At 36.6% G+C, this 22,219-nt stretch overlaps 2 protein-coding genes across 3 annotated transcripts; both read right to left on the reverse strand.

Annotated features, from left to right (window-relative positions):
- Positions 1-550: 550 nt before the first annotated feature.
- On the reverse strand, positions 551-14,234 carry LOC122832667 (prolylcarboxypeptidase (angiotensinase C)). Its single transcript, XM_044119657.1, has 9 exons — positions 13,751-14,234; positions 6,589-6,729; positions 6,061-6,162; positions 5,770-5,951; positions 5,428-5,585; positions 4,596-4,768; positions 2,173-2,340; positions 1,897-2,084; positions 551-1,369 (listed from the first exon to the last, which is right to left on the reverse strand). The coding sequence occupies exons 1-9, from the start codon at positions 13,931-13,933 to the stop codon at positions 1,123-1,125; spliced, it is 1,542 nt and encodes a 513-aa protein (XP_043975592.1). The 5' UTR covers positions 13,934-14,234; the 3' UTR covers positions 551-1,122.
- Positions 14,235-15,254: 1,020 nt separating this feature from the next.
- rab30 (RAB30, member RAS oncogene family) lies at positions 15,255-21,767 on the reverse strand. 2 transcript variants are annotated; one of them, XM_044119661.1, is made up of 6 exons: positions 21,667-21,767; positions 21,352-21,499; positions 19,734-19,832; positions 19,565-19,648; positions 19,274-19,457; positions 15,255-17,895 (listed from the first exon to the last, which is right to left on the reverse strand). In XM_044119661.1, exons 3-6 carry the CDS (start codon positions 19,824-19,826, stop codon positions 17,645-17,647), a joined length of 612 nt encoding a protein of 203 aa, XP_043975596.1. In that variant the 5' UTR covers positions 19,827-19,832; positions 21,352-21,499; positions 21,667-21,767; the 3' UTR covers positions 15,255-17,644. The 2 variants fall into 2 exon arrangements, with proteins under 2 accessions (XP_043975596.1, XP_043975595.1); XM_044119660.1 differs by having other exon boundaries at positions 21,352-21,503; positions 21,667-21,757.
- Positions 21,768-22,219: the final 452 nt, after the last annotated feature.

Raw genomic sequence — 22,219 nt, forward strand, 5'->3', positions numbered from 1 at the left:
GTCCATCTGTTTTTGATATGTAAATACATTATTTGCATAATAATTATTACAACTACAAATTAGTGACCAGGACATATAAAGACAATTTCAAAATCCGCTTTTATGATCCGAGTAACATTTCTAGGATTAAAGGACTAAAATCCCCCAGTAAGATCTAGAGAAAATCTTCCATATGCTTAGTTGAATTGATTACTGCATTAGTGTCTTTACATGTTAACCTAAAAAAATAAAAAAATCAGACAGTTGCCTTGAATGACTTTGTAGCTGCAAGGACAATGATTTGAGTGAGGTGAATACAAATGGATAAGATAAACTTATATCTAAGAGTATACATATATTTTTTCAGCAAATTGTCTTCCACTTTGTATCAGTTTATTATGTGAATTCTTAATCAAATACGTTGAGGTTTATGTTTGAGACATGATAAAAATATGTAAAGGTTTAAATGGTACGAGTACAAGAAGGCACCGTGTCTATAGTTTTGAGACAATTATTGATTTGTAGTTTGTACAAAGACAAATTCAATGTAAATCTAAAAAGGATGAATAAATTATTTTCTGAACAGCACAATTTCTTTATTGTTCTTGTTGGGGCAACAAAAGACTTCAATGCAAACAATTTCATTCATATTTAGTGCGAAAACCTTCTCTTGAGGCTCCCATAAGTACACTTAGACAGAACAAATTACTGAATTACCCATCATTTTCTAATCAAAAATGAAATTTAAAAATCAAAAGTAGAAAAACAGCCCTGATTTCCAAAAAAAGAAGACAAATATCGCCATGTGGGCAGACAAGCCATATCTCTTTTGCTTTAAGAAAATAAGTAAACTTAAAATGTGCCAGTTTTTACATCAAAATTTCAAAGATGACAGTTTGAATAGCTGGATAGAAAAGGCATTGCTGTCAGCAGTTTTTTTTTTTAGAAAATATATGAATCAAAACTTTTTTTTCCCAAATATTATGGCATTAAAATGGAGTGTTTCTAACTAGATGAGAAAAGCTGAAACAACAAAAAAAATTACGTAGAAAAGGACAAACTTTGGCATTGTTCGATCAGAAAGCACCATGTGAAATTCCATGTCATGCAAGTTAAAGCTGAATCTTGCACATCAATAAAATCTTAGGGAGAATTTTTCCTGTTCTTGGACGTAGTAAATCCAGTTCCAGTCGACTTTTGAGCTTGCCTGATCCACTTCTGAAAATACTTCAACTCTAAGGCCCTTGCAGCCCGGACAGAGGGTGGGTCGAGCTTGTTGCTGTAGCGGAGGTCCAAGTGGTGAGCCCCGTCAGGAATCATAATGGAAACTAGAGACTGGCTTATGTTGGAGGTAACTCCACCAGCTGACCATGGATCAAGTCCGCCGTTGCTAGAACATACATAAGATGCACATAAACACAGAGAATTGCATGCAAAGCACAAAACCATATGAGAGCGTTATAACATCTGATAAGCAGATGTTATAATCTGCTATAATCTGCTTATAATCAGGTTCGTGGTCAGAGCATGGATATAAACATCTTTTTGAAGATTTCTTAACAGTTGTTAACGAAAACATTAACACCCATGTCAAACTTAATTCAACTGAAAATTTACAAAACAGCCAAGTAGATCAGCGCATTAGAATTCATCTGGAAAAAAAATGAGGGGAAGCTAATTTTTTAGCAAATTTGTAGCTAATTTTTTTGCACTAAACATTGTCAAAGTTAGCAAAAGCATTGAACAAAGAATTAGCTCTTGTGTTAGCGCTTTAGCAGGAGTGTGCCCACCATTGCCAGGTTATTTTCTAGAGGTGTGAAGGGTTGTGCAATGTATGGACGGAAGATACTGGTAAAAGTACTTTCCTCACCTAATAAACCCAATCACACTGAGCAATATTTACTTATGGTCTCATACCTGAAGATAATGTTGCTATGGGAACCAATCTTCTTTCCTCCATAGACCGTCCCAGCCCAATCAGCTCGAGGCCTGACGCCAAAGACAGAGTAACACTCATCGGAGAAGGCCTGGAAGCTCCACTCCTCTGGTTCAAACATGTCCTGGACTCCATCTGTGCACATGGGCATCACCATCTCTGTGCAGGCCTGGGGTGAATGGACGAAACACATGTTCACTCTGAGAGGCAAACTCACCCACTGACACCCCGGAAAATCCCTAAGCTGTTTTACAAACCTGGAAAAACCAGCCGAGGGCACCAAGGCTGCTGGTTGCTGTCTGGGAAGTGTTGAGGCAAGGAGCGTTTCCTGTGTAGTTGTAGTAGACCTTTGCTGCTTGGGCGACACCGTGCAGCAGCTGCTCGTCAGATACGGTGGAGTCGAAACCAAGAGACTTGCACACTACCTTCAAAAATCAGCATATTTTAAAAGGTAACTACCTCACCTTGTCATGTTTTACCCTGATTTAAAACCCAAATGTTATAAGTTGACCTAGTTCTATTCCATAACAGTAAATAATCCAGGTCATGTCTCTAGTATTTTCATTAAAAATGAAGATAAACAGTCATAAAAATGTTTAAATGTTACATGCCATTTTATGAAAACTCTGCATTTGAGTTTATTTTTGTCCTGACACTATTTCTATTGAGGGCCACATTTCTGGTTCCTATTATTGAGTGACAATAAGAGCTAACATTAACGGGGGCTTTATTACTTTAGATATTCTTTAGGGTTCTATTGTAAGTGTCTGGAGGAGTCCTTCATCCGATCTTAGTGTAATTTTTGTAAGTCTGCCATTCACTGGGAGATTCTCCACTGATTCATGTTTTATTAATTTGTAGATGTTTTTATCCTAAAGCCTTAAAAATGGCCTTTCAACCCTTTCTGGACTGATAGATGCCATCAATTTGTTTCAAACCAGATCCTTGAGGCAATCATAGTTTCTTCATAACTCAACAAAGGTGCAAAATACTATTTATTTCCATGCACAGTATTACCAATCTTTGTAATCAAGTGAACAGATATTATTATGAAAGAAAACTTAGTCAAAAATTAGTTGAGCATATTTTGCTTGCTTCTTTTAATCAGACAAAACTTGTTTCCATGCAAAGCTGTATTGGTTCCCTAACAGAACATACGACTGACAAGATGTGGAACAGTGTTCCGTTTTTACAGGACAACAAAACCAACGTAACGTTCTGCTCTTTATGCCTACGGAGGCTAAAAACTGTACCAAAGAGCCCCATTTCCTACCCAAAATAGTCAGGTGTGAAATGACTCAGGCTCTAAAAGGTAGAAAACAGCAAAGAAGTGAAATAAAACCAAAACAACGGAGGTTTGTTCACAACAAAGTTTTGTCACCTTTTAGAAGTGTGAGTGAAAAAATTCAGGCATCCAACTCTCTTAAATTTAAGGTCTTTACAAGACTAAAGAATGTTTTCTTGTGGGCCATTAAGTGTTTTTCCACACATAAAGGTGGCGCCTGATTTGCATATGAAACTCTCTGGAATGAACTTGAATTTATTACTCTAACCTTGGCATGAGAGAAAAAAAAACAAAAAAACTCTCCATGTATTCAGACAGAACAAGTTAAATAATTCAAAAACGTAAAGGCTTAAATCTCGTTCCTGCTGTTTTGTTTGACTCGCTGATTTCTCTGCATTATTAGCGTGAATGATAAATATTTGCGTTTGAGCTCCTGTTTGATTTCACTGCGTGTTGTTATGGTTGCAGCGGCAGAATTGGCCGGCGCTGTTGTTCCGCACCTTTTGTGAGGCAGAAAAACTGGGCTCTCTTTATTTTTAGAGGTTGGAGGGGATCGGCATCAGAGTGGAGTTTGTTACCAAGGCTTTTGTTTATGGGCAGGGGAGGAGTTGGTGGTCGATGGCTGAGGAGGGCCACAGACATGTCCAACTAAAGATTTATACTGTGGAGAGAGAGAAAAAAAACACTGCAATAGCCCCAAAGCATCTTCTCCTTACTTTTCAGATAGGATTAGTTTTATACATTCATCTCTGCCAACAGATTTCCCTTCTCTAAGCCTTCAATACCCCGTTCTCACACTCACTCAGATAATCACATTAGCTTTGTCATTAAAAAAGCTCCTCTTTGCACCCGCTGCCTAAACCGCTTAAACCACCCATAGGGGTTGCATACATTAAGAGAAAAGAGCCAGAAAAACCTCAAAGTGACCATTTAGTGCTCATTTCACATGATGAAACATGATGCTTGCGGATCCATTCAATGGCTCAATAATAAATAACAGAAACGTATCAGACTGTTGGAAAATTGAGGTTCCTTTGGGCAGCCCAGTGAGGAGAGGGCAGAACGTAGTATAAGAACGTGAAATGCCAAAAAGAATTGAAACACCCAAACATTGATGCAAAAGTATTCCTAAGTTTTTGTTTTTAACATTACATCCACACATTTATTAGGATTTTATGTGGTAGAAAAGATAAAAATTTGAAAAGTGTGGCCTGCATTTAAAACGGTAAAAGGCTTGTACTTGTACAGCACATTATGAAATCTAGAACACTTAATAAGTAGAAAAACTAAAGTCAAGGTGAGAAAAGACAGAAAAGAAATTAAACGTAATATTCAGCCGAGCCAGGCAGGAGAACTACATATTTCCCACTATATTAACAGGAATCCTGTCTGTACCTGGATTGGCCAGCGAGGCAGCGGCTGGAGGAAATTGGCTTCATAAGGATAGTCCACCATGGCCAGATTCACCCAGGTCTCCTGAAGCCAGCTTTTAAAGCTCACAGCATCATTCTTGTTTTTCAGAGGAGTGCATAAACTGAATTCTTCTGACAGCCATTGAAGACCAGATGCTTGATGAAAGAAAAAAAATAGCAATTCAGTTAAAAAAAAAAAAATTCCCAACAATGTAAAGCAAGATTTTTAATGTTATTCATTGTGTGGTTTTTTTTTATCTGTGGTACAAAAGAAAAATAAACTGACATAGCTTCCATTAGCTATCACAGTTTGAATGAGAGAAATGTGCCGTTACTCTAAATGCAAATGAAACATCCATTATCTTGTCAAATTAGGCTGTAAAAGTAAATACTCATTTACTTTAAAATATTCACAGAAAAGCTGAGGCACATATTTGTGAATTTGACGCAACAAAGACTCTTATGAAAATACAAAATTCCTTTCTGTGTAATGATCCGTTTTGTTTTCTAATAGTTATCAACCATTTTTCCTAAGTGTCTGAATGATTTTTTTAAAAATATATATTATTATGCAAACTTCCGACAGACCCCGCTAGTCCCTTTTCTGAAATGCTTTTTATTTCGTCCTTTTTAAGTTCATGTCATTTACAGCTTTCATAAATATTCAAAGTACACTTTAAAAAGTTACATCCTTTTATAGAAAAATGCCTTGGGATAAAATAAAAAAAAAGCATTCCAATTCCTTTAGTGTAATACAAAACAATCTGACATGATGTGATTTATTTCCTACAGATAATCCAGCTCTCGTAACTCACCAGAGGAGGAGACATTATTTATGGCCTTCCAAGATCTCCTGATGTTTGCGTCACAGTTTTTGCCACTTTTGGCAAAGTCCTGCGTTACTATTTTATAAAAGTCTCCACATGGCACCATGTCAGGGAACTGCCATATTGGCGCAGATGCTGCCAAAGCCCTGGAAGCCAAGAACAAACAGAACTGAATCTATTTCTTGCTCAAAAACTTTACATCCATTTCCCTCCGTCATCTGTGGAGAGGATTTGTAAACACAAGACAAGTCATAAAGGTAGACTTCAAACATTTTTCTCAGATGTTTAAAGATTAAAACATATGAGGCAATTTGTGCATGACACCCTTACCCAACAACAATATTTGGATACTTCATCCTGAACCAGGCGGAGAGCATCCCTCCATAGGAGCCTCCGACGGCGATGACAGGGCTGTTCTGAGCACCCGGTACAATAGTCTTGATGTTTTGAATAAGCACAGCAAAATCTGCAAGGGCCTGCTCTGATGTCAGGTAATTCAGGTGTTTGACGTCCTGCATTCAGAGTGAAACGCTTTTAAATTAAGAATCATGCGCTGGTCTTTTACATTGACTTTATAGATCTGTTTTTAGAAGTAGACTGGTGACTTGGATCTCAACTCACACTGTACGAGTCTTGACCAAATGGCAAAGACTCTCCATAGTAACGATGTTCTGCGAAAACCAGCATGGCGCCCAACTGTTCTGCAACTTCCCACATGAAGCCCTGATGAACAGTTAAAGGTTTTACATGAGGCTGTGGCACAAACCTTTTTGCCCTGGTGGCAAACGACTGGAAGGCCACAAAATTCATTAAATTAAGAATGCAAATATTCATTTACTGTGAGCTTTTTTTCCTTTAAGTTTTACCTGCTTAACAATAAACACTTTTTTATGAAAACTGTACATCATTAAAGATTCCAAATATATAAAGGGTTTCAGGCTGTTGCCTTATTAAAAGAAATAAGGCAATTTCCAATTTTCAGGGGGTCATGAATTGTTTTCTGTTTTGTTGAGCAATTTTATAAAATCATTCTTGACTTGTGGAACAAAATAATTTCAAGGGCCACAAATAGCCCCCTGGCCACGCTTTGGACACCCCTGATGTATGGCTAACCAATATAAGTATGCAGTGGAACATCTTTATATTTACAGTGTTGTTGCAGAACCAGGTGATGTCTCCTTCGTTTCCGGTGTAGAACAAAATAGGTCCGTTTGGCTGCTGCCAGTGATTGTCAGCCACGAGGTATCTCTGCTTAAAAGTGCCATCTTGGAGGAATCCAAAGTGATCAATCTGTGAAAGAGAACAGCAGGTCAGTAACATATTGATTGAAAGCAGTAGACATAATTTTATTTACCCCGTGTTTCCACACAAAAAAAAAAAATATAGGAAAGGTATTTTAAAAGTTTTTGCAAAATCTTATGATAAAAAAAATGGAATATCCTCAGAAAAAAAACATAGCCACATAATATTCAAGGAATATTAGTTATTTCACTGTGCTATAAAATAGCACTGTGTGGCTGGAAAATACACAGTACTGCTGCTTTAATAACAAACTGGAGATTTAACAGGGTGTCCACATTTACACATGCCTGTATTTCCCTGAGTTTAACTGAGATTTGCCAAGGTTAAGAGTTGAATTTACATCCCTAAGATGTCTTGAATTATTGAGAACTTTCAAGGTCTTAAAACCAATTTTTTTGTCTCAGCCTTAATGCAACCTCAATGTATAATGGTCCTGTAATAACCTCAAAGCATCCTGCTCTATATCAGTGCTCCTGATTTAACAAAATGTCTCTATTCCTCCGCTCCAGAAGTGATAACGGAATACCATCTAATAAATATTTTACCTTCTGTTTCAAGGCCAAAGTCATTACATAAAATCGTCATTGATTCCCCCCCTCCAAACATATATAGAATCTTTTAACTTGCAAAAAAACAAAATATATTTACAATAAATGTCAGTTTGGTGCCTAAACCTGCCACATATTTTTGCACATTGTTATTACAAATTTACTCTATCTTTCAAAAAATGAGAGAAAGGAATTTGCCTTGGAAAAATGAAAAAATTACTTCTTTTTTTTTTTTCTGCAATGCACCGCTGTGCGATGTTTCTTGCACCCTGCTTTTTTCAAGCAGGGTGGATTATAATAAAAGGACAAGTGAGTCAGATCATCATCATAATTTTCTTTTCTAGCAGAAAAAGGGTCTGTATTCAGAAGCATGAACTGATTACAAATTGTGAATCTTAACTCTGCAAATGGGCTGAGGATTTAGACGGCATCATGGAGGTCAATTTAACATCCAATTTAAATGCGACTAAAGGACCAGGCTCATGTTTACACTGAGCCTCTGTCTCATTTTGATCATCTGTGCACTGCTCAGAGGAATGTTTGAAACACAACCCGGATACTCCAATTATCTGTACAGCTCCCGTCACTAGAGTCCTGGCGGACAAGACACTACAAAGGATGGCGAGGAAACAGACATACTGAACGTAATTTATTAGTATTTGTGCTGTATGAGTAGCTTTTGATAACAGTTATTGAGCCTTTTAATAGTCTGCAGTACATTGCTAAAGTATTTATTAGTATGAATGCTGTAGGCTTAACTACAGCAGTATTTTAAATAACAAAAATAGTTTGTGCTATTTAAACCTTTCAACTTTTACCATATTCTGCTCATTCAGGACATTCCTAAGCTCATAATTTCTGAAAGATTCTATTAAAAAACATTGCTTTATTTCATGGTTAAATACTTCCACATGCTTTCAGCGAGAAATGTCATTCAAATATTAAAATGTAGTTATATCATTCAACTACTCCTGTTTGTTTCGGTTTTTTTGTATCTCTTACAGATTTCATAAAATCCCTCTTCAAGTTTTTGCTCATGTTAAGATCAGTCTTCTGTCTTCCAAACCAAATTCCAACCCTCAGTTGCCAAAATATTACATACCATGTCCATAGCATACACACCATAGCCATATTTACTATGGTAAAATTCTTGCAACTACAGACGCTGGTATTTTACTGTAAACTGTATAGTAGTTTTTAAAACAGCGCAACAGCTGCTAGGAAGGATCTATGATAACGCTCCTTTGTGCACTTAGGATGCAGCAGTCTGTCACTGAAGGAACTCCAGAGATCAGCAACAGCTTCATGCATGGGATGGGGAATATTGGAAAAAAATATAAAATAAGTTTAAGGGGTACACATACTTTTACATGTCATCTTATTTATATATTATTATTCAAAAGAAGTTAGAGTTTTCTTGACTCAGCAGCTAGTCTCATATTCAACTTCAGCTCCTTTTTTCCTTTTTTGATAGAGCCGTGAGATAAATGTTATGTATAACTTTAAGATCAGATTAGGAGAACCTTCTGGACACACTTCTCAAATGTAAGCTGCTCTTAGGTCACAGCCCCGATTTTGGACTTTAGGGTAATTAGCACCAATTTGTAAAGAGAAATGCTGGAACCATTTTTAAAAAAATGCCACATTAGTTCCACTTTCGTTGAGCTCTGAAATATCCTTTGACAAAACCTCAGGGATTCTCGGCCATCTTCTCCTTTCAACCATATTTTCCCCCAAGTTTTTTTCCTTAACAAAGGCTTAGCTTCATGGTGAAGACGACCCCATGAGGTTTCTCCCTGAAACAGCTTCCAGCACTTCATACAAATGTTTCTGTTTTGTTTTTACCCCCTTCTATCGTCGCTCAGTACACTCCTTGGTAGAAACAAAGGAGGCAGGGTTTTATGAGCCAGTGACAGCAAAAAAGATTCTGGGGGCCTCAGTGTGCTCATTCAAGCCTCAATTCCTTCACTTGGCAGTGTTTTCGAGGGTGGAGGGGACCATGAGACGATTTAAAAGAAATGTTCTGCAGTTTGGCTACAGCGCCAATTGCGACTGGCCCAACATGCAGCAACATGTGGACAAAGAACTTCAGTTACTTATTTTATCAAGAATTTCCTCCACTTCACATTCTTAATTATTTATAACTGTATTAGAAGGATTTTAGAGAGTTGCAGTCCAGCATCAGGAATTGAAGGGTGAAAATACTGTGAAACAAAATCTCCATTTAATAAAATGTGAATCTAGAGAAGGAAAACAAAACAAAAAAACACTTTCTTTTTGGAGTTCAGTGCTTCAGCAAAAATGTACTCCCATACTCAGTATGCACAGAACACTACCTGTAAATCTGGGTTCATAACCCACCCAGAACTTAATAACTACTGCCACCTTGTGGCCAAAGCAAGTAACTCCCATTTAATTTGAATTCAATAAATATTCAGCAGCAATGCAGAGCCCCAAGTATTAATATCTAGTAACTTTTTTGTTTTTGAATCACATTGGTTTTCTTATGTGACAGAACATAACAAAGTAGTGTATAATTGCAAAATTGAGATTTTACATTTTTAATAAGCTGACTAACAATCTGCTAAATTTTTGATGTACGCATCTGCCAGGTTTGCACATCTAGAGACCGAAATAATTCATTGTTAAAGAGCCAAATCTCAGTCTGAACGGAGAATATTAAGGGATGACAATGTTTAAGTCTTTCACTTTCTCATTTTGATTTAGGTCTGGACTTTGACTGGGCCATTCAAACACAAACAGGTTTTGATTTAAATCAGGATACCGCTATCTGTGGCTCCAGAGTGACTCATTTGGACATCCCAAAATAGCTCTTACGTTTGGCTAAAAATGACAAAAACAAACTCCAGCTTATAAATATAGATAATACAACAAATGTGACTTAACACTTATTTTGCTTGAATAATTGTATTGAAATTTCACAACAGAAAGACATCAAAAGTAGCAATATGTCGTTCTAATTTTCATCATTAGGTGGAGGATGTTTTTAACAAATAACATCTTGTGGAAGAAAATATATTCATCCACTTTTTGCAAAAGTTTTTAAGTTTTTCTTTACTGTAAAACCTAAGAATAGAAATAAGATGGTGGTTCATAGGAAATAACAACAACCTTACATAATATATCTTTTCTAAAAGGTCATGCAAGACTTCTGGCTCTAAACAAGTTTTATTTAGCTGGACAAGGGGAAAAAATTACTTTTTTAATGGTAAAGGTAGCAAGACAGCTAACTCCAGCAGTTCATTTTAAGGATGCTAAAGGACACTTCCATTCATTGTCTGATGGCAGACTGTAGCCAAAAGGATTTCCTGATGACAATTGCTGAAGCTACGTTCATATCAGTCGGGACAACAACGTGCAGAAAGAAATCGCTATATCTTCACTTCCAGATAACAGAAGACCTGACAGGTATTGAAAAGGGGTTTTATTTGTTGTACATTTTACAAAGAAGCATATAATTTCTCACTGATTGGCGAACAGGAGTTCACATGAGACAGGACAATAGGGGGATGGGGGCGTTAGGAGAGAGGAAATGGTCTTTATCTTCTTGTCAGCTCGGTTGATTAGACAGGATGCTGTGGGCAGGAACAGGTGTGGAGCATTGTCCACACATGCAAACATTGTTGAGAGCGGAGACTTATTATGACTGTGACTCAGTATGTAGTATCAGCCACTGTGTCCATTATTTTCATGATTTTGCTTAATAAAACAAAAGTTGCAGTTTCTAAATTTCTATAAAAAAAGTTTCCTATAAAAACAAAAACCTGACACTTATTTGCATAATTGTTTTAGTTGCTTAAAACAATGTTTCAGAACCTAACTAACTTGTGTGAGACTTGTGTTTTCACACCTGATGGTGCAATAGACTCGATTTGATTGGAGAACACACTGCATTGTGTTCAACGAACCAAACCTAAATTAACCTAAAAAAAAACGGAGTAACGTCAAATTTTACTAGATGTAGGTTTTCTTTTTTGTCTTTGGTAAAAGACCATGAGTAATTTTGCCTGCTAGTGCTTGACATGCACATTTGTTTTTGGTTGTGTTTACATTGAATCCGATGCACTATAGTATGTTTCCAGCTTTTGTAGATTTCTCCAGTCCGATTCACCTTCACAGATGTATTTGGATCGCTCCAGAATTCACTTCAACCAAACCACAACCCATGTTTCTAGGCAGTCCAGAGTTCGCTTTTTTGGTCCATATCAGAGTTTGATTACACATTCACACCTACCCAATTGAACCCGACTTTCTAATCAGACAAACTACAGTTTGATTAAAGCAGACTAATCAGGGCTGGAATGCATCACTGGGTTTTGCACATATAAATAATCTACAGCTGCATCAAGAAATTGGCTCATGACATAAATTGAGCTGGTTGTAATCATCTGACCAAAAACTAAACATTCAAATTTTCTTCCAATCAGTGAATGCATCATTAGAGCTAATAGGAGACAATGAGACTCCTAAGAATTCTTAGGAGTGGAAGTTTTTACTGAGAGAAGACCAATAAAATGGATTTGTATGAGATGTTAAAAAAAGAAAAGAATAGAAAAAAGGTGAAGGACGATACTTAGAGACCATGTTGTATTTCATATCAGACTCATATTGGCTGCTTATTTATGTTGATACGTCTAAATGTGGAGTGAGAAGGTGGCAAAAACAGGACATTGCTCAGTTTTTGGTTTTGTTTATGGAATATTCCAATTTTGTATCTTATGCTACATTAGTATCCATTGGCTATCTTTTTGAAATCTCATAGCTAAATTAGGGATTTTCCAATTAATCCCAACAGAGATTTGATGTGTATGACAGTAAAATCACTTAAAACCACAAAACTATGACATTCTTACTTAACTGTATCAGACCTTGGAAATCTCAAAGTGATCAATGTCTAAAACAAACCCTTAAGACAACAGACAAAAACAACAAAAGACATAGATATAAAAAAAATACAAATTAAAAACAAAATACCAAAATATGTATTGTTGAAGTTTTAAATCTTTTCAGCTAAGAATGGGCATTTTGTAAGTTTATATTTGGACTGCACCCAGATGTTTCTTTATTTGACTAAGAGCAGATGTGCCGTGTACCGCCGCACACCGTCCGACATGCAATCTGAATCTCAGTGAAGTAACAATAAATAGAAAATGTGCAGGCTGAATGAAGATCTTTCAAACCCCCCTGAGAAGTAAATCGTTTCATATTCACTGGGCCCCGGAGACCTCTTTAGGCAGACAGCCAGGTAGGAGGGTTCCGGTGCTGCTGGCAGGAACAGAGCCAGTTCTGATGGCTTTCCCTTCACTACAGGAAGCCAGATGGAAACACCTATTGTCTTCAGTCACAACACATGCACTCCTATATGTCAGAGTGAAGTGGGAACTTTAGAAAGAGCAAGCGCTGTACTTTTTTTTTGTAAACAGTAAACAATGAAACCAAGAAGTGCAGTAGAAAATAGGATGAATTCATCTAAAAATCAGATCTCTTAACCAATGTCCATTTAGTTACATACTCCTTTGACCTAAATTTTAAGACTTTGATGGAATTAATTATAGCCTGAGGATATTTAAGAGCAAGTAAAAAAATTTGACAAACTGGATTTTATCTTTTGTGAGTTTCATAAATTCTGAAAAAAACAAACAAACCTGAAGTTGACTTTCAATTTGATAGCTGGGTGATTTCTGGACAAACTATTTCTTAAACTTGTGAAATCTATATGTACTGTATGTTATACCTGTAGTGTTTCCTAATATAACGAATGATCATATCTCCTAAACTGGATTCAATTTAAGAATAAGTCCAAGTTAAAAACCTGATCTAGAGGGTTTAGCCATAAAGCTCTAAAAGTATCCCTTTTTATGCATATATGTTTTTAAAAAATCTAATCGACAAATAAATATGAACAAAAACAGTTTTTTATGTGGGCAAATATGAGATGAATTTCTGAATAAAAGTCAACACAAACAGTGATTGTCTACAAATGTATGTTTTCTATGTTTGTGATTGAACTGCAAACGTTTTTTCTGTATTTAATGGAAAAAGTAAAAAATAAAAATCTAGTTCTGCGTTTCCCTTGACCTGTGTAGATATAGGAGCCTTGAATATTATAGTGTAAACAAATAAATCCACTGTTTTATTTTGCAAGATTGGGTAATATCTTTTTTCTTTTTGTTATACTGAGAATATTCTAATCTGGGTAATAATGTGGGGTTAATACCAGATATGCTTATGAAAGAGAACATGTATGTAAGCTTCCTACGTATAGGCATTATTGTATCTCCCTACTGAAGTTAATAAAAAACACTAAAAGGGAAGTGAAAGAGAAAGAATTAAAAGCGGAAGACAGGAGCAAAAGAATAAACTTTAGTGGTCTATTATTTTAAAGGTTACGTCCAGCAAAAATAAATAAGAAAATATATATATAAACAACAACAACTCACCTTTTGATCGAAGTACAATGTTTTATAGCTGATGGGGGGCTCCGTGGTGTAACGTAACCCTCCAAGTCTGGTGAAAAGTTGTGACTTTAGAGAGGTCACGTGCAAGCATGCCAAACACAACGTTATGATGCAGGTAGCTGCAATTGTGTCCAAATTCCTGCCTCCGGGCATCATTCTGCTCATGTGTAAATCACACCGAGGTGTGCTGATCTTCTACGTGGTCAACACTGCCGCATGATCTCTGCTGCGGTTGCAATAAGTATACTTCTCCCGTAGAAGGCAGGAAGTGAGATTCTCCTTGTCAGCAGGTCCGGAGAGGTGTTGCCATTCAAACCAGTGTCAACTTAGCATGAGAGCAGCGGCTGAAGTTCGTTTCTGAAGAGAGGACACCAGGTGCCAGAGTCTCCGGAAGTATTCAACTAACACTGCTATGTAAGCTACCGGGGATGTAAACACACAGCAGATGGCTCGTATCATAAATAGACAAGAATGAGCGTACGCCGCATGAGCGTCAGCGACGTACGTCAAGTTTGTAACCATCTTGTGAGGGGCAACTTTTAGTACAACCATAAAAAGCTAGAGAATACTTCTGTTCCAGCAGGTGTGTGACTGTGTGGCCTGTTGTGATGGACCTCGTTTTTCCACACAAGATTTTTCATGAATTAATAAATAAACAACAACAAAAAACTATTCACTTTCTGCTTTCAACATGCTGAGTCCAAATTATTAACATGGATAACAAAGTAAGTTCTAAATATACATTGCATATTATTTTAAAAAAAACATTCGAGCATTGAATATTATTTCCTGATGTGACAAAAACTGATCCAAATACAGTTCTCAGAACTATAATTTCAGACATGGTTTCAGACATCATTCATCCCCGAAATAACATTTTGTCAGAAACTGTCAACAATTTTTGACAAAATAAAGTTTTGTTCTTCCATGACTTAAAGTTTAGGTGCATTTAAGCATATTGTTAAATTTTGGTTTTAAGATGTTCATTAAAAACAGTCAATTAAAACTATTTGAAAATAAACTTCTCCATTTTTTCGGAAAACCAAGAGATTTAAAGGTGCCACTCACAAAATGGCCGACGAGTCTTCAGACTGACGAGGACACTGCAACGTCTAGTCTTCTCTCATGCAATGGTTGATGGGAGTGTGAGTTGTATTTAAGAAAGACGCAACAAATTCCAAAGTTGATTCAGCAGTGCTCAGAACTTGGAACTGTGATGCTTAATAATAAAGCCCTACACATTTTTTTCATTTCAGTGTTACTTACTACCCCAGATTACATTTAATAGTTGTCAGTTCATTTCTAACCAATTTTATAAAGCAGAAAAACTCACGTCAGCTCTAAAGGCCTGCAACTTTAGCATGATTATATCTTTTGCCTTGTCTCTTTTTTTGGTAAAAATACAGAGATTAATTGTTTAAAATGTTTTTTAAAAACTAAGAAAATTTGGCCCTTACAAGCAAAAATAACAACAGAGGGCAAATAGTCAATAATTAGTGTAGTTGTTTAATGATAAACACAGTAATTTAGGGATTATTTTTGTACACAAAAGGAAAAAAACAACAACAATTCAAACAGCCTTTCAGATGTAAATCCCATTGAAGTTGACAGGAAGATGTAAAGAATCAAGCACAATTATCTCCTCTTAAACCTAAAGCACAAGGAATAACATAACTCTGGCACTTCTAGCAAATGAGAAAAAAAACTGAAGGTACAAAATCATACAATAAAAGTGCCAAGATGTACAGTAATAAATCTGTACAAGAAAACACTAAGTGTTACAGTTAAAAAATAAAAACTAAGTGTGCAGTATATGGCATTGTGCAATACAGCAGCCTGTAGTTATGGCAAATGAAGAAAAGATAATTTTAGACACTACCACGCTGACAACAAAATAAATTCACAGAAAGCATAGTATGAAATACAATAAGTTATATAAACTTACATGGACACACTCCCTTGAAACTATTTCATGACCAGCACTGACAAATGCAGGAATATTCACGTATATGTTAAAGAAAACAGCTGACAATCATAAAATCTACTTAAAAATTATACTGATAGAACGGTTTCCAACTGTTTCAAACTAAATCAGCAATCACTAAAACTGCCAATATACTAAAGAAAATATTAACAGCGATGCACAATACTGTAGGTTTTATATGTGGTTCAGTTTTTATGACATAAAAACATGTTCTAGCAGCAAGTAAAAAGTCAAATTTGGGGGAAAAAAAATGCTTCACAGTATGCAATGACAGGTGCAAAAAGTAGATTTAAAAATGACAAAGCTGTCATGTGATGTGATTCTCAGAGCAGAGGGAAAATAAACATCCACCAGATTTTATGTTACATTTTCAGCTTGTTCAACCTTAGTAATCGCCAAAATGTAGTGCTTGTAAACATGTTACTGATAACTAATAAACCCCAATGTTCACTAAAATTGTCATCCGATTTGTAACAATATACCTGGCAAAACTTTTTGCTCTCATAATACTGCTGGTGAATACTGATGTCGGATGAGAAATGAATCCCAAAGGCCAAACTGGAAAGTTCTGCCAATTCTAAGCCCTACCCAGATTTCCAACATCATCAGTCAAACATAAGTGCATCTGAATAAATTGGGATATGATTTAAAAAAAAACAATTTATAAAATGTTATAAATTCATTACACACAGAGCAATATATTTCTAAAAGGGATTTTGGATATAGAAATGTTATGGCAACTCCAAGTTTTTCAATGGAAATACAACTAATGTGTCAGGTATAATGCAGAGTCGCAGTTACCTTCCAAAAGGAGGGTAAGATACCAAAAGGCATTACTAAAGAAGCTGGCTGTTCACAGATTGCTGATTCAGAGCATATTACTGGAAAGTTTGATGGAAGGAAAAAGTTGCACAAGCAACACAGATAATTGCAGCCTTTAGAGGATTGTGAAGCAAAGGTCACTCAAGAGTTTGGTATAGTTTCAGATATTGTGGGCTGACACTCCCACACATAGACGTATCCTGAAAATGTAGGACAACAGTGGCATTTCTTGTGTAAGCCACTCCTGAACCAGAGATGATATCAGATGATGTCAGAGGTGCCTTACCTAAGGAGAAAAAACGTCAGCACCGTCGTCTTTTCAGATGAAAGTAAAATTTGTATTTAATTTGGATGCAGGAAGAGTGAAGAAGCACAAAATCCAAGTTGCTTAAGGTCTGGTGTGAAGTTTTTATACTTAGAAAATCTTTGGGCAATTGAATCATCTGTTGGTGTTGGAGCACTGTGTTTTCTGAAGTCCACAGTCACCCACCATGGAAGAGCACTTCACTCTTCCTTCTGCTGACAATGTTGACTTTCTTTTCCAGCAGATCTTGACACCTGCCCACACTGCCAAAAGGTCCAATCTCTGCATTAATGATCGTGGTATCAATGTACTGAATTAAAAAACAAACAGGCCAGTGAAAAACCTCATTTAGTACTGTCTGAGTACTGTCAAGAAAGAGAAAGATGAAAAACTCCAGAAGTAAATAATTGCAACCGAAATATATCACTCTGTTCATAATGAATCTACATAATGTGTAAATTTCACTTTTTAAATTGAATCAGTGATTTAAATGAACATTTTGATGATATTTTAATCGATTGATGTGCACCTGTTCATCCTGATCCAGTGAGGATAGTCGCTTTAACTATACTTTAATGATAGTAGCACTTTCAAAAACTAAAATCAACTAGCTCCTTTGTACTGCGTATAAAAGGCATGGGAAAACATGACCAAACTAAGCGTTGGCTTTATGCCATCTTAGCAGGACGGAGGCATTGGGGCTCAGCCATCTACGCTCTACAGTCAATGGCCACCGAGTTACCGCAGCCGGGCAGCTGAGCTCCCTTTAATTGAGGCTGCAGCAGTTCAAATAACTGATGGTTTTACCCTCACCGGGCATTGGGGCAGTGTCATTGTTGTCGAGCTTGTTCTGCTTGGCTTCTCGAATGAGTTCGCACGCCAGGTCAAGGAAGAGTTTCTCAACGTTGTCGGACTCTTTGGCCGACGTCTCCAGATAGAGCATGCTTTGAGCCTGAGCGAAGTCTTCGGCCCTCAGCCTGAGAACCTCTCTCTTGTCTGCCAGATCTATTTTATTACCTAAAAGAGAACAGGCAAAACAAATCAGCCAACTAACGTCATGCACATTGGGAAATGTTATTCTGAGCGCCACTCTGACAGAGCAGTGTGTAACGAAACAGATGGGCGTGGAGGTGTATGAGTGTGCCTGCATGTGGGGGATGAATTTCAACAAACGCTCTGGGTGGGAGTGCTTTATCCCAGAAAAGTTGTCTTTTTTCTTTTGGCTGACATTTCATAGAAATCACCAAACAAGACAAGGAATTTGTTGTTGCTATTGGAGATTCCATTGTTTCATACCTTGTGGGCCATTTACTTGTGACCATGTATCAATTTGTTACTACTAAGGGGATATTTTGTACCTGCATTGGCAAGTAGTTCTGTAAGTCATTTTCTGTAATATATTCATGGTCTATTGAAAGAAGATCCAAAGGGAGGATCCTCAGAGTTAATTTGGTTTGCTCAGAGAACCTAATCTTGCAATATTTGACAAGATTCAACAAACCCAAAAGGAAATCAAAACCAAAATAGCATTAAAGCCCATATCATGTTAAATTCAGAAAATAATTCACTATTAAGTAAAGTTAGAGATTATCACCTTCCTAAAATAATGACCCATGTCATTTTTTGCCAAAAGCTATTTTTTCCTGCCTAAAGCATCCTTTAGGGAAAAAAAATGTTGTTTTTTTTTGTTTTTTTGTTGCCAAATTCACTTTTGGCAAAAAATAATTTAGGCAATAATTTTAGGAAGGTGACAAAAAGAAATATACGGTAAACATTTTTGTGTAAAGCTTACTCTGAAAAGAATATTTTTGAGTACACGTATATGTAACAGGTTGCTTACTGGTACCAAATGGAAAAAGAAAGAGATTAAATAACAACACGTGGCTACAAAATAAGGCTATGTTTATAAAAAGATGAGATTTAATCTGGAGGTATTAAAAACATTTAGTTCATTGCAGACAACAAAAAGTAGGGAGGCACAATATATTGTCATTGACACTGGGATCAGCTGATATTAGTTATTTCTTAATGTCAGTATTGGTCCGATAAATACACCAGGGCTGATATTAATAACCAATATTTTGTTTTTGTAACTGTTTGCTTCTGAGGAGGAAGGAAAACGGTCGGTGAAGTAGTATTTTTTTGGTCATATGACAGTGATACTGATGCAGTGCAGGATTCTGGGGAAGAAGTGGTGAAGTCAGCAATGTGATAATTTTCTTAAAGGTGTAGAATGGGTAATGAGATACATATTTATACATATGTAGAATATATACAATATCAGTAAGTATTGATTATCAGCAGTAACAGCAATATCAATATTGGTTCAAATTTTCATAATGGTGCATCCCTAATAAAAGTCTGTCTTGTATAAAAGAAAGCAGGAATTTCTTACCGACTAATATAGTCACCACTTGGTTGTTGGCATACTGCTCAATCTCCTTCAGCCACTCTGGAAGGCACCGAAAGGAGTCCTCACAGGTAATGTCATATGTGAGAATAAGGGCGTTGGCACTACGGTAGTAACTCTGAGTAATGGAGCGAAATCTCTCCTGTCCAGCTGTGTCCCATATCTGCAACTGAAAAACGAAGCAAGTGACACATGTAATTATCTGGCAATTTAAAAGTAAATCGTCAACAGCGCATTCTTCTCCACTTTGTAAACCTCTCTGTGGTTTGGGTGTACCTTGACCTTCTCCCCATTGATTTCCACAGTTTTAATCATGAAATCCACTCCAATAGTAGCCCCTTGTCCAGGTGGGAAAAGCCCCTACAATTTAAGTAGAAATTTAGAAATAAAAACTCTGACATTCGTGTGTTTGATAAGAATGACAACATATCGGCAAAACGCAGACCTGAGTAAAGCGCCGGACGAGACATGTCTTTCCAACTCCAGCATTTCCTATGAGAACTATTTTGAACAGGTAGTCATAATCTTCCATGCTCATAATAACCTGTAAAGAAATTGTAGAATTCAAAATGACAAAATTGCTCAAGATTGCTTTTAATTACCTAAAATTGTCAGGTGTTACAAGGTTACAATACACATTCAGTGCTCCAATTTTATTTTATTGAAACACATTGAAAAATACCTGTGAAACAATACAAGTTCGTTTAACCGCAAATGAGGTAGTGGTCTCATTATAAATGAAAAATTAGCTCATTGCTATCCAAACTACAGGTAAACTGAACTAAAAAAAATCAGATCCTTTAGTCTTTCATTTCTTCCATTTTAAAACCTTCACTCCAGGTTATATTGCAATCCTGTTTTGAGCCTCTTTGCAAAAATAAACTGCACAGTTGCGTTTTGCTTTGACAAAAATCACAAAGTTTTGAGGTCAGTTAAGGGCAAATTAAAAATACAACTTAAAGCACAAATATAAAGTTTTATAAGTTTTAGGAGTCCTTGTACTGCAAAAAGAAAATGCCCAAATGGCTAATTAAACGTAAATGGAAAAGTTCGGCCAAGCTACAATCACCAAAAATCAGGAGCGATCAATTGGCCGGCCAATTAATCGGGGCACCGCTATACATAACTGAATGAATGAATGACGTGCCTTTCGTAAATGTTCATGGTCCTTGAACTTTTACACATTTCGTCATATTATAACCACAAACTTTAATGTGTTTTATTGGAATTTTTAAGTAATAGTCCAAGGCCAAGCAGTGTATAATGGATAACTGGTGTTCAAAATGCTTTACCTGCACAGATCTAAAGAGGTGTGGCATGCAATTGTGATTGTAGTGGTTATACTTGTAGAACGAGCATTTTCTACAATTAGAGCTCTGAATGATCCAAATTTATCAATATTAGCAAATATTGATTAACCGGCATAACAGTAATAACGGTTTGTAACATTTATGGAAATAATTTCTAGGAGTAGTCAAGCGAGGAGTTAAATTTTGGGTATTGGCCCAACCTTCCATATTGGTGCATCCCTAGTATTTATAATGCCTGTGCGTAAAACCAGTATGTAATAAACATTAATAGAATTGTTAGGGGGGGAAACACCGTTATATCTATCCTTCTATGTGGGGAGTCGTGCTTGCAAATCAAATCCGTCAGAAATGCATTTCAGGCAGACAAACTGCTTGTTGCTTGCTCATACGAACCTATGTTAATGTCCTCCGCCGTAGTTTTTGGACATTAAATTAACAGCTTAAGCGTCCAGGTAGAATGTACCTCTTTCCCGTGTCGTGGAGTTTATTAATCCTTTACCAATGTTAAATCCAAACAATGTGGCCCGCGGTTCATGTTTAATCTGATTTAACATTCTAATCCCTGTCAAAAATGATTTATCTTCAAGCTAACTTGATACCTAGTAGAGCGAAGCTAGCAACAGTAGCTAATAGCGAGGCTACCTTGCGATTCTAGCCATTTTCGCAGCTTCTGCAGATGCAGGAGGGAAGGAAAAAATCACAGTCAAGCACTGCATCAACGCAAAGAAGAAGAAAAAAACTGTTTGCACTTACCAATAATCACGGGGATAGCCCCGGACTTATAACTACTTGGTATGCATAGGTTTGGCTCTTCAAATAGGCAAAGCAGCCGCTGCTGGGCAGGGCATAATTCCCCCGGCTGAGAGCTGTGTATCCTAGGCAGCTCAGTAGCAGCAGCAGCCTGTCTGATCAAGGAGGAGGGAGGAGGAAAGTGCACACTCAATGATGTCATTAGCTTTACATCCACTCGTGGACAGCCAAGTTCAACACCACTGTACTTAAATTATATGCTTTTTGGTTTAAAACACGGTTTATGTTTTAAGTTTGATATATTACAAAACGACATACCCAGTCAGAAGCTACCAACACTTATGTAAGTGAAAGTTAGCTCACAAAAATGGTTTTGTCTTCTTGTCTTTGTTGCTAGGAGACATCTAAAATCCGTACGTGAGCACGGCCGCCATGTTACTAGTGGCATGTTCACCGCACAACAAACACTTGGAAACAAGAAGCAGTAAAATTTACATAATAAAATGTATGCATTTTTTTTTATTATAGATTATCTAAATTTTATTATTAATTGTGTTTCCTGACCCTGATAACTGAAACAAATTTTAAAAATCAAAAATTTAAATTCTGTTTTTATTACATAATTAATTATTATCAAGGAGTCTCCTCTGCTTTAGAATGGATTTTCAGTTATATTGTATGAACATAATGAATGATAATATTCTACATTTTATTTTTACTGCACTTTTCATTATTCGTTATCACACAGACATTTACCAATAACATTTACAGCCACCAGATTTTCGTGATTTTCTATCAGAAATTAAGTAATAGAATAAAAACAAAACAGAAACAAAACTGCCACTCAACGTTGCAGCTGCCGCAACAGAAC

This window comes from Gambusia affinis, linkage group LG06 (assembly GCF_019740435.1).
Source record: "Gambusia affinis linkage group LG06, SWU_Gaff_1.0, whole genome shotgun sequence".
NCBI lineage: Eukaryota > Metazoa > Chordata > Actinopteri > Cyprinodontiformes > Poeciliidae > Gambusia > Gambusia affinis.